The sequence below is a fragment of the Saccoglossus kowalevskii genome, chromosome 21, assembly GCF_978046115.1.
Source record: "Saccoglossus kowalevskii chromosome 21, keSacKowa6.1, whole genome shotgun sequence".
Taxonomy (NCBI): domain Eukaryota; kingdom Metazoa; phylum Hemichordata; class Enteropneusta; family Harrimaniidae; genus Saccoglossus; species Saccoglossus kowalevskii.
Genome location: NC_140661.1, coordinates 28,426,525 through 28,443,842, shown reverse-complemented (window position 1 = coordinate 28,443,842; position 17,318 = coordinate 28,426,525). Strand labels below are relative to the sequence as shown.

At 32.0% G+C, this 17,318-nt stretch overlaps 1 protein-coding gene across 1 annotated transcript in view; it reads left to right on the top strand.

Annotated features, from left to right (window-relative positions):
• Nucleotides 1–547: 547 nt before the first annotated feature.
• LOC100371018 (NAD(P)H-hydrate epimerase-like) overlaps nucleotides 548–17,318 on the top strand; it is a 128,972-nt gene continuing 112,201 nt past the window's right edge. The window contains exon 1 of the mRNA XM_085494841.1: nucleotides 548–855. Within this exon, the coding sequence (XP_085350967.1) occupies nucleotides 584–855 (272 nt within the window). The 5' untranslated portion in view covers nucleotides 548–583. The remainder of the gene's footprint in view (nucleotides 856–17,318) is intronic.

Here is a 17,318-nt window from a genome sequence, read left to right as displayed (position 1 = left end):
CACGCTATTAATTACATTGTTATCATTTAATACAACGACTTGAGACAATCTGTCACAAACAAATCAACACCAGAATCTAGTATCATTCGTTAGACTTTTTTTAGTATCCTCATAGATTTATTGAGAACACACAACATCCTTCGGACAGGATGAAAAGGGTTACATTTCTTACATTGTAAAACTAACAAAATTCTCACAATAAATTGATTAATTCTAATAGGCTAACAACTATACTACAACTGTACTATTTCAAGATATCAACTATAACAAAAATACTACAACTATAAAATGGTCCAGAACTAGAATAATAACAAAGAATTGGGATAGAGGGCGCTATTCATTGGCACTTGAATGTTTTACTGTCGATCGAGATTGCATGCGGAGTAAACGACTTTGCAGCATGAATGATATTTGAAAATGCAGTCTATAGATCACGAGGTATCAACATCACAAACCTGCTTTTTTGTCCATTCATGAAATTTTACCGTCAAGTGCAAACTGCGCATGCTTGAATCAATTTCAGGATACTTCCGCCATTGGTCGATTATCCACCTTTCAGCGAATCAACATCATCAGTTACCTGATGTCACTGATCCTACGTTCGACAGGGGGAATCTCCAAACTCAGTTGCTTTCGTGGACTACCTAGACGAGTCAGCAGTCGCAGTTTCCTGACTTTCAAGCCCGAAGAAATTACACGGCAACACGAACGATTTAAGTTGTTTGGTATTAACTGGTCACCTACGACGGCGATGGCATCAAACGCGGGATCCAAGTGTGGCCACGGAGCTCGTGGTACAGGCAGTACAAGCAACTCAGCTTTGAAATCCAGCATAAAGAAAGTGAAATATCTGGGGTAAGTTGTTGCATACCTCTGCATTAATATTTGTATGCGTGTATAAATACTTCTGGTCTGGGCTTGTTCTTTTATCATTTGTCGATGAGAGTTAGTTACCCTGGTTTATGATTACTGGTCATTGATTCATTTGACCCCGCCCCTCTTTCGCTGTTTGTTTTGTTTCACATATCGTCAGCCCATGTCCTGCCGCATCGTAATGCATTTGCATATCACAGTACCGCAAGACTCGTTGATAGTTCGCCCAAAGTATTTAACTATAATCAACTTACAAGTAAAAGATCATCGCTAGGACCCGTCATTCATTACATCTCTATAAATGGGATAGAGGGACTGTGCTTATACCCATCCTGTTCACTGCTCACAGTCCACGTTTACGACTCAGTGGTCATCATTCGACGTATACTAAACCATTATAAGTCTCTAGATATTTTGAATTTTTAAATGGCAAAGTCACCTTTCATAAGATTAAAATGCATTTTTGTTTTCAAATTTATCAACACCTGTAGCCAGTGAGAACATATAACCCTTTGGTCAGTCCAAAATTAACAAATAAATTAGAAAAAATGTGTAAAAACGTACACAGTAATTTTATTAACACTTACACACTTAAGTTTTAAAAAAAACACTAAGCTAATACATTATAGGAAAAAAAATAATATTAAGGCTAAATTATTATACTATAAATGATAGAAAACAAACTGCAAAACTTAACTGTGAAAGAACATTTTTACTGGGGTTGCTGTCTTATTTTAAAAGGAACCTTTCTACAGGGAGTGTTAGACCACTGTTGTTTAGCAAGGCCATGAATTGTGTCTTTGGTGACAAATTTACAAATTTTGTATATAATGTTGTCATAAAATTTTGGTGGGATTAATACTTTATCAAATGCCCAAATATTATAAGGATAACTGACCAGATATACAAATGTAGTGTTCGTGTATAATTAAAGTTAAACCTGTGTTACATGTAATATATTATATACTTACTCAATTACTCAATATATTATATTATATTTATTATTTGTTATATGAGGCACTATTGTTTTTATATGTGTACTTTGTGACCATTTTCTTTCCCTCCTTGGATTGTGTAACAGTCAATAGATAAATCAAATTACCAGATGCATCTTGCTAGTAGACTAATTAATGCAGACTAGATTAATCAATAAAATATAAAATAATTTGTTCTTGTCCCATAATATTTGAGGCAATATTTTACCATTTTTTTTTTGGGGGGGGGGGTTTTCTCTATCCTCTTTTTGAAAATTTAGAACCAAATGAACATAATTTCCTATTCTAAATAGCGAACATCCAAGCTTTTCATCGCCTGGCAACCACAACCAGTAAAAACAACGGTCGGAAACTATTTTGTGATAGTTGTTGAGACTCTCTAACAAGATTACTCATAGATGTGCAACATATATAAATTTGGTTGCCCAGGATTACTTCAGTTGAGTTTGTACTGTTTTCTTGAACTCTTATTTTCCCCAGCTCTTCAACTGGCGTTGCACAGCAGCTCACACAGAGCCCATAGAAATACATGTTCGTGTGTACAATAGTGTGCGTCTTAGCAACATAGAGTGTTCTGTGACAAAGCTCAGCCCCCAAGTCTTGTCTAAAATTTTGAAAAAATTATGAAAAATTATGTGGGTTTAAAATTCTTGAATTGTGACAACAGTTGACATTGGTCCCTTAAAGGTTAAATGAGCATCATGTCTAGACAGTTGGAAAATGATTTTGTGGTCATCTAAAATGTTATATATGTAAACAGTGCCTAGACAGTTGGAAAATGATTTTGTGGTCATCTAAAATGTTATATATGTAAACAGTGCCTAGATATTTGGAAAATGAATTTGTATTCATCTAAAATATTATAGATGTAAACAGCGCCTCGACAGTTCGAAAATGAATTGGTGGTCACCTAGAATGTTATATATGTAAACAGTGCCTAGACAGTTGGAAAATGAATTTGCAGTCATCTAAAATGTTATGTATGTAAACAGTGCCTAGACAGTTTGAAAATGAATTTGTGGTCATCTAAAATGTTATATATGTAAACAGCACCTAGACAGTTGGAAAATGAATTTGTGGTATTTGTGGAAAATGAATTTAAAGTTTTAAATGAAAATTAAAAAAAAACTTTTGCGTTTAAAGGATTTCACATTATTTTTCACCAAATGAGAAATATTAAATCTTCTCCTGGTCTTGTCATTTTGTGGTGGTTTGATGTTAGAGTGAATACTTTATACAAACAGTAATCTAATTCAAGTAAACTTGTAACACCCCAGATTTTATGGAACAACTCAGTTTTTTATTGTAATCATGATTAATCTAGAACCTAAAATAAATTTAAAGTAACTTGATCATTTATTCAATATGGCTGCCTTTTTAAGTTGCATCTCAAACAAGAAATGCAATTGTCTATCATCATACAAACAAACAAGTCACAGGTTAACACAGTAAACAGACATAGTTTAAATTCCCATTTGTCTGGACTGTTTTTTCTCTGAGGATGTTAATTTACTGATACACCAAGATATCGCAATCTGATAAGAGCATGAAATCACATCTGATGATGCAGAGGAATTAATTCCAATATACATCCCCAAAGGTCATGACCTCTGAACCACTGATATTGTTGAAGCATTGTTATTGTCATAGGAATAGGTTATTTTACTTGTCACAAAACGGCGAGTCTGTAATGCTCCCACTAAATATAGAAATACAAATCCAGGAAACTGAGCACAAGCTGTGTTTTTACTGTTTAATATTTTAATCCATGTACGTGTATTACTGCATCAGAATAACCTTTATGGCACGAAATGAGTAAACACATGGTAATATGTCTTGTCACATGACGTATATTTACGATAATAGCTAGTTGATAAAAATTATCAATGTCCAGTTGTTTATGTGTGTCCATTTTGTTTTGTTTCATTTTGACTTAAGATAGAGATGCAGGTTTGTGGGCACTTGGGAGTAACAAATTTTTTTTTTGCTTTTTATTATCCAAACAGTCTTGGCTATAGACTGTTAAAATTTTGTAGAATTGTGAATAGTGGAACATACTCAAAAAACGATTTTAAAATATAGATAACAGGTGCAAACATTCTCTCTTTTGAATGCTTAACAAGATTTAGCAAGGCTGTACATAAATAATCAAAAAGAAACACGGTAAAAAAAATTAATTACGGAATCTCCATATTATGCACTATATTTAACTTTTTACAAAACGATAATACATTTAAATTTAGAACTGTTACAGCCATTTTAATTATGAGCAAACTTCTTACTGAGTGAATTGTTATGCAAATTAGCAATTATCTCAGCTTCTTTTTAGTGCACATCCCAGAAAAATAGCTCCTAGACACTTTGACCTTTTGTTTTGAAATTTTCACAAATGATTGACAACGTGTTTATCTTCAAAACGCCATCCGGGCATTGTTTTTGGTTGAACAGTATTACAACAATCGTACAGACAGCTTGCCAGGGTGTTAATTTATGCATAAACTTGAAGTAGTTAAATTTGAGCTGCTGCCCTGCAAAATTGACAACTGGTAGACAGTTTTCAAGACGGCACTTTCTTCATAGTAAAGAGATGTACACATATTCCGAAAATATATAGTTTTGTGGACAAGGGAGGTCATCTTGGTTTCCTAATTAACTAATTAAAATACCTGTCAGGTAAACTGCATCTCTACCTTAATTACATGGATTGAAAAATATGAACAAATTAAATATTCTAAATGAATATCTGTTTTGTTTTTAATGAAACATGAAATCAAACAAAACATCTTGTTGTCAACCAGTGCAATGACACAAGATTGTGTTCTATAAATAGAATCCAGAAAAGTGTTTTCAACTCAAAATATTGTAAATTCATTTCACAAGATATGGTTGCCCCACTCTCTTTGCCACATTATCGCTACCTTGATCCTTGCCCCACCCTCCTTACTTCACCCTTCTTACCCCACCCTGGATTCCGCACATAAATGGTTAGATGAGAAAAATTTATAATAATAAGCACTTATGAAAATATCAGTGTATGCACCCTGAGTATACGCTGTTGCATCTACCTAATCACGTTTGATAACCACCTACGGTTCGATAAATACCCACTTGCGGTCAATACTCTCCCACAGTTGATATACCCATGCAGTCTTCATACATATATTGTCATAGTAACCGCTTAATATTATTATTATTATAACAATAATATACAACCTGCGGCAATATAAAGGATGAGAAGTAAATTTAAAACCATTAGACACTCTGGTGAGCGCATTATAAGAGGTGATTAAAATATGTGGTAATACTGAATGCTGTGCCGACTGGTACAGAGTTTTGTATGCTACAGATGCACACACAGTTTATTGTAAACAAGTTTTTTCTGCTTTGTCTTAGTTTGTTTGTATTTGTAATATGCTTTTATTTTTACAAAATCTAAAATCTCAGAAATGAGGCCAATATTATGTATTATTATACATCTGTCACCGTAACGCCATAAGTTACAGCGTGCCATAATTTTGCTGTATTTTACGGGTTATTTTCATACTACCATATTTGGAAATGCAAATTTCAAATATGGAATGATTACGCGCGTAAGCGTCCTATAATAATAAAAACAAACATGGCTGCCACCAGGATTTGACTGGACTTCATACAAAGAAGTTCGCTGATTCTGTTCTAAAATTTTTGGATTTCTGCATTTCCATGATCCTTGAAGGGAAAAGATGTATAATAATAAGGTTATTACGAAGATACCTCAAAGTATGCACTCAGACAGTACGCTGTTGCATCGACCTCTGCTGCGTGTCAGGCGATACTGCCGCTGTACTGTCTTCGTGCATACTTTGAGGTATCTTCGTAATAGCCTTATAATAATCATATTATATTGTTAAAATTTTTTATTCTGTAAATATCCAACAAATATCTTTAATGATAACTTTATTGTTTTGCTAAACATATCCTCTTCTAAAAAAATATGATTTGAAGGGCGGTAGTCATTGCGCTGCGCATGTGCGACATTTGTGTTGATAAACATTGATTTTCCCACAATCCAATGCGCTCTTCTAATGGAAATCACAAGTATGAGGTTCGACCTGGGCGCGACTCCTCGATACCTTCCAAACACCTAATAAAATACCAAATTAAAGCTTGGTAACATGCCAGTTTGTACTCATTGATCTGCACAACAGTCAAAGTCTTTGTTTATATGAGACCCATATATCTCCCGCATGCATGGCACGACAACTACCACCCTTTAAGTGAAATTTTGTGTATGTTATGAATCTTTATTTTTAGCATAAAGAACATAGTTGCTATATATTTATCCAGAGAGGATACTTTAAAAAATAACGAATAATCTGTTACCACTTGTACAGTGTAAATAGATACATTCATCGTTATGCATTCACATGATGTTACATGCTTAAACGTGTTTCTACAAAATCAAATTTTATTGGACGCATATCAAATACCCATGATAGTAGAAACAACTTCTCTTCATTTATTTATTCAAACCTTTTCAACATTTTTATAGCATAACTCAGCACTAGACAATTTTGAATATTCAGTATTTAAAATGTTATTGTTGATCTTTTTCCAACCCCCCTCCCCCCCCCCATAATTTCATATATTTGTACTAACCAGGTCTGTTTCGTTAAAACTTTGAATGGTACTGTAAATAATTCTCAGGCATAGTGTAAATGATTCTAAGACATACTATAAATGATTCTAAGGCATAGTGTAAATGATTCTAAGACATACTATAAATGATTCTAAGGCATAGTGTAAATGATTCTGAGACATACTATAAATGATTCTAAGACATACTATAAATGATTCTAAGGCATAGTGTAAATGATTCTGAGACATACTATAAATGATTCTAAGACATACTATAAATGATTCTAAGACATACTGTAAATGATTCTAAGACATACTGTAAATGATTCTGAGACATACTATAAATGATTCTAAGACATACTATAAATGATTCTAAGACATACTATAAATGATTCTGAGACATACTGTAAATGATTCTGAGACATACTATAAATGATTCTAAGGCATACTGTAAATAATTCTCAGGCATAGTGTAAATGATTCTAAGAAATACTATAAATGATTCTAAGGCATAGTGTAAATGATTCTGAGACATACTATAAATGATTCTAAGGCATAGTGTAAATGATTCTGAGACATACTATAAATGATTCTAAGACATACTATAAATGATTCTAAGACATACTATAAATGATTCTAAGACATACTATAAATGATTCTAAGACATACTATAAATGATTCTAAGACATACTGTAAATGATTCTAAGACATACTGTAAATGATTCTGAGACATACTATAAATGATTCTAAGACATACTATAAATGATTCTAAGACATACTATAAATGATTCTGAGACATACTGTAAATGATTCTGAGACATACTATAAATGATTCTAAGGCATACTGTAAATGATTCTGAGACATACTATAAATGATTCTAAGACATACTATAAATGATTCTAAGACATACTGTAAATGATTCTAAGACATACTATAAATGATTCTAAGGCATACTATAAATGATTCTAAGACATACTATAAATGATTCTAAGACATACTATAAATGATTCTAAGGCATACTATAAATGATTCTATGGCATACTATAAATGATTCTAAGACATACTATAAATGATTCTAAGGCATACTATAAATGATTCTAAGACATACTATAAATGATTCTAAGGCATACTATAAATGATTCTGAGGCTTACTGTAAATGATTCTAAGACATACTATAAATGATTCCAAGACATACTATAAATGATTCTAAGACATACTGTAAATGATTCTAAGGCATAGTGTAAATGATTTTACTAAGACATACTGTAAATGATTCTAAGGCATAGTGTAAATGATTCTAAGGCATACTATAAATGATTCTAAGACATACTATAAATGATTCTAAGACATACTATAAAGGATTCTAAGACATACTGTAAATGATTCTAAGACATACTATAAATGATTCTAAGACATACTATAAATGATTCTAAGGCATACTATAAATGATTCTAAGGCATACTATAAATGATTCTAAGACATACTATAAATGATTCTAAGGCATACTATAAATGATTCTAAGACATACTATAAATGATTCTAAGACATACTATAAATGATTCTAAGGCATACTATAAATGATTCTATGGCATACTATAAATGATTCTAAGACATACTATAAATGATTCTAAGGCATACTATAAATGATTCTGAGGCATACTGTAAATGATTCTAAGACATACTATAAATGATTCTAAGACATACTGTAAATGATTCTAAGGCATAGTGTAAATGATTTTACTGAGACATACTGTAAATGATTCTAAGGCATAGTGTAAATGATTCTAAGGCATACTATAAATGATTCTAAGGCATACTATAAATGATTCTAAGACATACTATAAATGATTCTAAGGCATACTATAAATGATTCTGAGGCATACTGTAAATGATTCTAAGACATACTATAAATGATTCTAAGACATACTATAAATGATTCTAAGACATACTGTAAATGATTCTAAGGCATAGTGTAAATGATTCTAAGGCATACTATAAATGATTCTAAGACATACTATAAATGATTCTAAGACATACTATAAAGGATTCTAAGACATACTGTAAATGATTCTAAGGCATAGTGTAAATGATTCTAAGACATACTATAAATGATTCTAAGGCATACTGTAAATGATTCTAAGACATACTATAAATGATTCTAAGACATACTATAAATGATTCTAAGACATACTGTAAATGATTCTAAGGCATAGTGTAAATGATTCTAAGACATACTATAAATGATTCTAAGGCATACTGTAAATGATTCTAAGACATACTATAAATGATTCTAAGGCATACTGTAAATGATTCTAAGACATACTATAAATGATTCTTAGGCATACTATAAATGATTCTAAGGCATACTATAAATGATTCTGAGGCATACTGTAAATGATTCTAAGACATACTATAAATGATTCTAAGACATACTATAAATGATTCTAAGACATACTGTAAATGATTCTAAGGCATAGTGTAAATGATTCTAAGGCATACTATAAATGATTCTAAGACATACTATAAATGATTCTAAGGCATACTGTAAATGATTCTAAGACATACTATAAATGATTCTAAGGCATACTGTAAATGATTCTAAGACATACTATAAATGATTCTTAGGCATACTATAAATGATTCTAAGGCATACTATAAATGATTCTGAGGCATACTGTAAATGATTCTAAGACATACTATAAATGATTCTAAGACATACTATAAATGATTCTAAGACATACTGTAAATGATTCTAAGGCATAGTGTAAATGATTCTAAGGCATACTATAAATGATTCTAAGACATACTATAAATGATTCTAAGACATACTATAAAGGATTCTAAGACATACTGTAAATGATTCTAAGGCATAGTGTAAATGATTCTAAGACATACTATAAATGATTCTAAGGCATACTGTAAATGATTCTAAGACATACTATAAATGATTCTAAGACATACTATAAATGATTCTAAGACATACTATAAATAATTCTAAGACATACTGTAAATGATTCTAAGGCATAGTGTAAATGATTCTAAGACATACTATAAATGATTCTAAGGCATACTGTAAATGATTCTAAGACATACTATAAATGATTCTAAGGCATACTGTAAATGATTCTAAGACATACTATAAATGATTCTTAGGCATACTATAAATGATTCTAAGACATACTGTAAATGATTCTAAGACATACTGTAAATGATTCTAAGACATACTATAAATGATTCTAAGACATACTATAAATGATTCTAAGACATACTATAAATGATTCTAAGACATACTATAAATGATTCTAAGACATACTATAAATGATTCTAAGACATACTGCAAATGATTCTAAGGCATAGTGTAAATGATTCTAAGGCATACTATAAATGATTCTAAGACATACTGTAAATGATTTTAAGACATACTGCAAATGATTCTAAGGCATAGTGTAAATGATTCTAAGGCATACTATAAATGATTCTAAGACATACTGTAAATGATTCTAAGGCATAGTGTAAATGATTCTAAGACATACTGTAAATGATTCTTAGGCATACTATAAATGATTCTAAGGCATACTATAAATGATTCTAAGACATACTATAAATGATTCTAAGGCATACTATAAATGATTCTAAGACATACTATAAATGATTCTAAGACATACTATAAATGATTCTGAGACATAACTGTAAATGATTCTAAGGCAATACTATAAATGATTCTAAGACATACTATAAACGATTCTAAGGCATACTATAAATGATTCTAAGACATACTGTAAATGATTCTAAGACATACTATAAATGATTCTGAGACATACTATAAATGATTCTAAGACATACTATAAATGATTCTAAGACATACTATAAATGATTCTAAGACATACTATAAATGATTCTAAGACATACTGTAAATGATTCTAAGGCATACTGTAAATGATTCTAAGGCATACTATAAATGATTCTAAGACATACTATAAATGATTCTAAGGCATACTATAAATGATTCTAAGACATACTATAAATGATTCTAAGACATACTATAAATGATTCTAAGACATACTATAAATGATTCTAAGGCATACTATAAATGATTCTAAGACATACTGTAAATGATTCTAAGACATACTATAAATGATTCTGAGACATACTATAAATGATTCTAAGACATACTATAAATGATTCTTAGGCATACTGTAAATGATTCTGAGACATACTGTAAATGATTCTAAGGCATACTGTAAATGATTCTAAGGCATACTGTAAATGATTCTAAGGCATACTGTAAATGATTCTTAAGCATAGTGTACATGATTCTTAAGCATAGTGTACATGATTCTAAGGCATACTATAAATGATTCTAAGGCATAGTGTAAATGATTCCAATGCATACTATAAATGATTCTAAGGCATACTGTAAATGATTCTAAGGCATACTATAAATGATTCTAAGGCATACTATAAATGATTCTAAGGCCTACTATAAATGATTCTAAGGCATACTATAAATGATTCTAAGGCATACTGTAAATGATTCTAAGGCATAGTGTAAATGATTCTAAGGCATACTATAAATGATTCTAAGGCATACTATAAATGATTCTAAAGCATACTGTAAATGATTCTAAGGCATAGTGTAAATGATTCTAAGGCATACTATAAATGATTCTAAGGCATATCATAAATGATTCTAAGACATACTATAAATGATTCTAAGACATACTGTAAATGATTTTAAGGCATACTGTAAATGATTCTAAGGCATACTGTAAATGATTCTAAGGCATACTATAAATGATTCTAAGGCATAGTGTAAATGATTCTAAGACATACTGTGAATGATTCTAAGGCATACTGTAAATGATTCTAAGGCATACTGTAAATGATTCTTAAGCATAGTGTACATGATTCTAATGCATACTGTAAATGATTCTGAGGCATACTATAAATGATTCTAAGGCATACTGTTAATGATTCTAAGGCATACTATAAATGATTCTGAGGCATACTGTAAATGATTCTTAAGCATAGTGTACATGATTCTAAGGCATACTGTTAATGATTCTTAGGCATAGTGTAAATGATTCTAAGGCATACTATAAATGATTCTAAGACATACTATAAATGATTCTAAGACATACTATAAAGGATTCTAAGACATACTGTAAATGATTCCAAGGCATACTATAAATGATTCTAAGGCATACTATAAATGTTTCTAAGGCATATTATAAATGATTCTAAGGCATAGTGTAAATGATTGTAAGGCATACTATAAATGATTCTAAGGCATACTATAAATGATTCTAAGGCATACTATAAATGATTCTAAGACATACTATAAATGATTCTAAGACATACTATAAATGATTCTAAGACATACTATAAATGATTCTAAGGCATACTATAAATGATTCTAAGACATACTGTAAATGATTCTAAGACATACTATAAATGATTCTGAGACATACTATAAATGATTCTAAGACATGCTATAAATGATTCTTAGGCATACTGTAAATGATTCTGAGACGTACTGTAAATGATTCTAAGGCATACTGTAAATGATTCTAAGGCATACTGTAAATGATTCTAAGGCATACTGTAAATGATTCTTAAGCATAGTGTACATGATTCTTAAGCATAGTGTACATGATTCTAAGGCATACTATAAATGATTCTAAGGCATAGTGTAAATGATTCCAATGCATACTATAAATGATTCTAAGGCATACTGTAAATGATTCTAAGGCATACTATAAATGATTCTAAGGCATACTATAAATGATTCTAAGGCATACTATAAATGATTCTAAGGCATACTATAAATGATTCTAAGGCATACTATAAATGATTCTAAGGCATACTGTAAATGATTCTAAGGCATAGTGTAAATGATTCTAAGGCATACTATAAATGATTCTAAGGCATACTATAAATGATTCTAAAGCATACTGTAAATGATTCTAAGGCATAGTGTAAATGATTCTAAGGCATACTATAAATGATTCTAAGGCATATCATAAATGATTCTAAGACATACTATAAATGATTCTAAGACATACTGTAAATGATTTTAAGACATACTGTAAATGATTTTAAGGCATACTGTAAATGATTCTAAGGCATACTGTAAATGATTCTAAGGCATACTATAAATGATTCTAAGGCATAGTGTAAATGATTCTAAGACATACTATAAATGATTCTAAGACATACTGTGAATGATTCTAAGGCATACTGTAAATGATTCTAAGGCATACTGTAAATGATTCTTAAGCATAGTGTACATGATTCTAATGCATACTGTAAATGATTCTGAGGCATACTATAAATGATTCTAAGGCATACTGTTAATGATTCTAAGGCATACTATAAATGATTCTGAGGCATACTGTAAATGATTCTTAAGCATAGTGTACATGATTCTAAGGCATACTGTTAATGATTCTTAGGCATAGTGTAAATGATTCTAAGGCATACTATAAATGATTCTAAGACATACTATAAATGATTCTAAGACATACAATAAAGGATTCTAAGACATACTGTAAATGATTCCAAGGCATACTATAAATGATTCTAAGGCATACTATAAATGTTTCTAAGGCATACTATAAATGATTCTAAGGCATAGTGTAAATGATTGTAAGGCATACTATAAATGATTCTAAGGCATACTGTACATGATTCTAAGGCATACTGTTAATGATTCTAAGGCATACTGTAAATGATTCTAAGGCATAGTGTAAATGATTCTAAGGCATACTATAAATGATTCTAAGGCATACTATAAATGATTCTAAGGCATACTATAAATGATTCTAAGGCATACTATAAATGAATCTAAGGCATACTATAAATGAATCTAAGGCATATTATAAATGATTCTAAGACATACATGTTGTACTGTAATGATTCTGAGGCAATAGTGTAAATGATTCTGGGGCAATAGTGTAAATGATTCTAAGGCATATGTAAATGATTCTGGGGCAATAGTGTAAATGATTCTAAGGCATGCATGTATTGGACACAGTGTTGTTGATATTAGCTGGATAAGACGTTACCGAAAATTGTAAACTTTAAGCCACATCATTTAAGATTAATGTTTTTCTCTCTTTCCATGATTTTATTGAATCACAGTATCAAGGGAAAGTAGCAATCGTCTATAAAATACACCACATGGGAATGATCTAAGACTGCTACCACTGAAAATTAAGATAAATGTAGGATTGACAGAAATTCAAAGCATTATTTTCATGCATGATAATGTAGCCCCATATTGAAATGAGTCTATTGAGACTTCTTTTTTATCCCAATTGCTACATAAAAAAGTAAGATATAACTATGAAGGAATGATGAAATGCTTGTTGCTATGGAAACAAAATACTCTTATCCCTTATTTTTAATTGGATATGGCTAATCACTATAGTACTTTCAATATATGTAAATCATCAGGAATTGAATGTCTCTATTGCTTTTCCGTTTTCTTTGTTTTCCTCTAGGCATTAGTGCATATATTTACGTCAATGTATAATTTTATTCGTTTATAGTCGAACAAATAATCTATTTTCTGTAGGACATTTTATTTATAACTGTTTGAAGTGAAGAAATAAAGCAACTATAGTAATAATTGTTTTATCTTTGTGGGGGAATTATTGAAGTCCTATCCGTGTCATTGAAGGAAAACAGGATATTATAACCTGGGGTGAAGTTGATTTAAAATATGACAAAATTATATCTTATTGACTGGGTTGAATCTATTAATCGAAGTACAAACTGCGCAAACCCCAATATTTGAGATAGCTGTCATTTTGCCAATTTAACAATGAGAATTCTCATCAATAACAAAGTATGACTATTTTATCCCGCGTCACCAAGCAAAATTTTGAGATATGAAATAATAATAATAATCTCACTAGTGTATAAATGTTTTCCCTATGGTTTGACCTCACATTTCTAGATTCAACACTTAATTTCACCTCCAGACTTAACCTTGACACTTCAGATTCATTCACCTCCACATTCCTTTCTTCCTTCTGCAGATTGCACTTCTAAATCCATGCTAAAATCCTAAAACAATGTTCATGCAAATTTTATCATAATTATTTTTTACTCATCAGTAATTTATTCCAAATTTGTAGTTTAATTGATATTCATTCAGAATTTACTCAAAAATGAAACAAAAATGTATGGAATATTTGTCTTTGTGGAAGGTTACAAAATGTACCAGCAGTGGTGAAATGGTTATAAGCCAAACTACATGTATAGGAGAACATACTAATTACAAAACTGACTGTAGATGACTGAAAACTAAAAATTTTTTTTACAATTCAAAGATTATGATTGAATGTGTTGGAACTAAAAATTATTAATTGCTGAGAACTATTTTGTTACTGTCAAATTATAGGTTGTTTGTACTGCTGCTAAGTCTTGTGTAAAATTATCAAATTATTCCACTTCAGTGATGTTGCATTATGGTAAATCTTACAGGCGGAACGTGTTGTTAAGGTGTATTTGAATTTTAACTATTCATCAGAATATCAGCGTCCATGTGGAAACACAATATAATATTGTCAGAAATCTGTCATTTTTTTCTAAACCTTTTGAACCCATCATTTTTCCCACAAATATGTTAGTCTAACATTTTGCATAATTTTTCATAAATTTCATTTAAATTTTTAACCAAATTGACATATTTTCTATAGACTGTACCTCATTTTTTTCTTGTTTTGTTAAAATTAAAAATGATTGGCAATTAACCCACAAGCGATAGCTAGCAAGTTTGTTTGTTTGTTTGGTAAAATATTGTTTGCTTTAAGGTGATCACAATCAAACTGATTCAGTATCCGCAAAGCTACCATATCCAAGAAGCTCGGCAGAGTTCACCACCACTATGCACCCTCACTCACACACACTCCCTGTGAGATCTCCAGAAAAACAAATCGTTGCATAGTTACAATGCTATGAATTATAGCGTTATATAATTCCATTGTTACTGTCAGTACGGTATAGCTGATATTTGGACAATGTGAACGTACTGGTATTTTACTTTGGAAACTGTGTACCGCCGATTCAGCGTTTTATTAAAGTTGTGTAATCGCGATGCTAATAGGTCAGCAGAAACCTTGCTACAATGTTCTAAAATGTAAAAACGTATGAGCATTTAAGTCGTCTTATTTTTTATATAGCAATTGAAGTTCTTTTGGAGTTTAAAAAATGGGTTTCCAATTTGTTCTATTCTGCTGGTAAGAACGAGGTGCTGCACTGTGACTATTCTGTCTTTAGGAAGACTAGTGAGATATTCACTGTGACTCCCCTGTCTTAAGGACACCAGTGAGATATTCACTGTGACTCCCCTGTCTTAAGGACACCAGTGTGATATTCACTGTGACTACCCTGTCTTAAGGACACCAGTGTGATATTCACTGTGACTCCCCTGTCTTAAGGACACCAGTGAGATATTCACTGTGACTCCCCTGTCTTAAGGACACCAGTGTGATATTCAATGTGACTACCCTGTCTTAAGGACACCAGTGTGATATTCACTGTGACTACCCTGTCTATAGGACACCAGTGTGATATTCACTGTGACTACCCTGTCTTAAGGACACCAGTGAGATATTCACTGTGACTACCCTGTCTTAAGGACACCAGTGTGATATTCACTGTGACTACCCTGTCTTAAGGACACCAGTGTGATATTCACTGTGATTACCCTGTCTTAAGGACACCAGTGTGATATTCAATGTGATTACCCTGTCTTAAGGACACCAGTGTGATATTCACTGTGACTACCCTGTCTTAAGGACACCAGTGTGATATTCACTGTGACTACCCTGTCTATAGGACACCAGTGAGATATTCACTGTGACTACCCTGTCTTAAGGACACCAGTGTGATATTCACTGTGACTCCCCTGTCTTAAGGACACCAGTGAGATATTCACTGTGACTACCCTGTCTTAAGGACACCAGTAAGATATTCACTGTGATTACCCTGTCTTAAGGACACCAGTGAGATATTCACTGTGACTACCCTGTCTTAACGACACCAGTGTGATATTCACTGTGACTACCCTGTCTTAACGACACCAGTGAGATATTCACTGTGACTACCCTGTCTTAACGACACCAGTGAGATATTCACTGTGACTACCCTGTCTTAAGGACACCAGTGTGATATTCACTGTGACTACCCTGTCTTAAGGACACCAGTGTGATATTCACTGTGACTCCCCTGTCTTAAGGACACCAGTGAGATATTCACTGTGACTACCCTGTCTTAAGGACACCAGTGTGATATTCACTGTGACTACCCTGTCTTAACGACACCAGTGAGATATTCACTGTGACTCCCCTGTCTTAAGGACACCAGTGTGATATTCACTGTGATTACCCTGTCTTAAGGACACCAGTGTGATATTCAATGTGATTACCCTGTCTTAAGGACACCAGTGTGATATTCACTGTGACTACCCTGTCTTAAGGACACCAGTGTGATATTCACTGTGACTACCCTGTCTATAGGACACCAGTGAGATATTCACTGTGACTACCCTGTCTTAAGGACACCAGTGTGATATTCACTGTGACTACTCTGTTTTAAGGACACCAGTGAGATATTCACTGTGACTCCCCTGTCTTAAGGACACCAGTGTGATATTCACTGTGACTACCCTGTCTTAAGGACACCAGTGTGATATTCACTGTGACTACCCTGTCTATAGGACACCAGTGAGATATTCACTGTGACTACCCTGTCTTAAGGACACCAGTGTGATATTCACTGTGACTACCCTGTCTTAAGGACACCAGTGAGATATTCACTG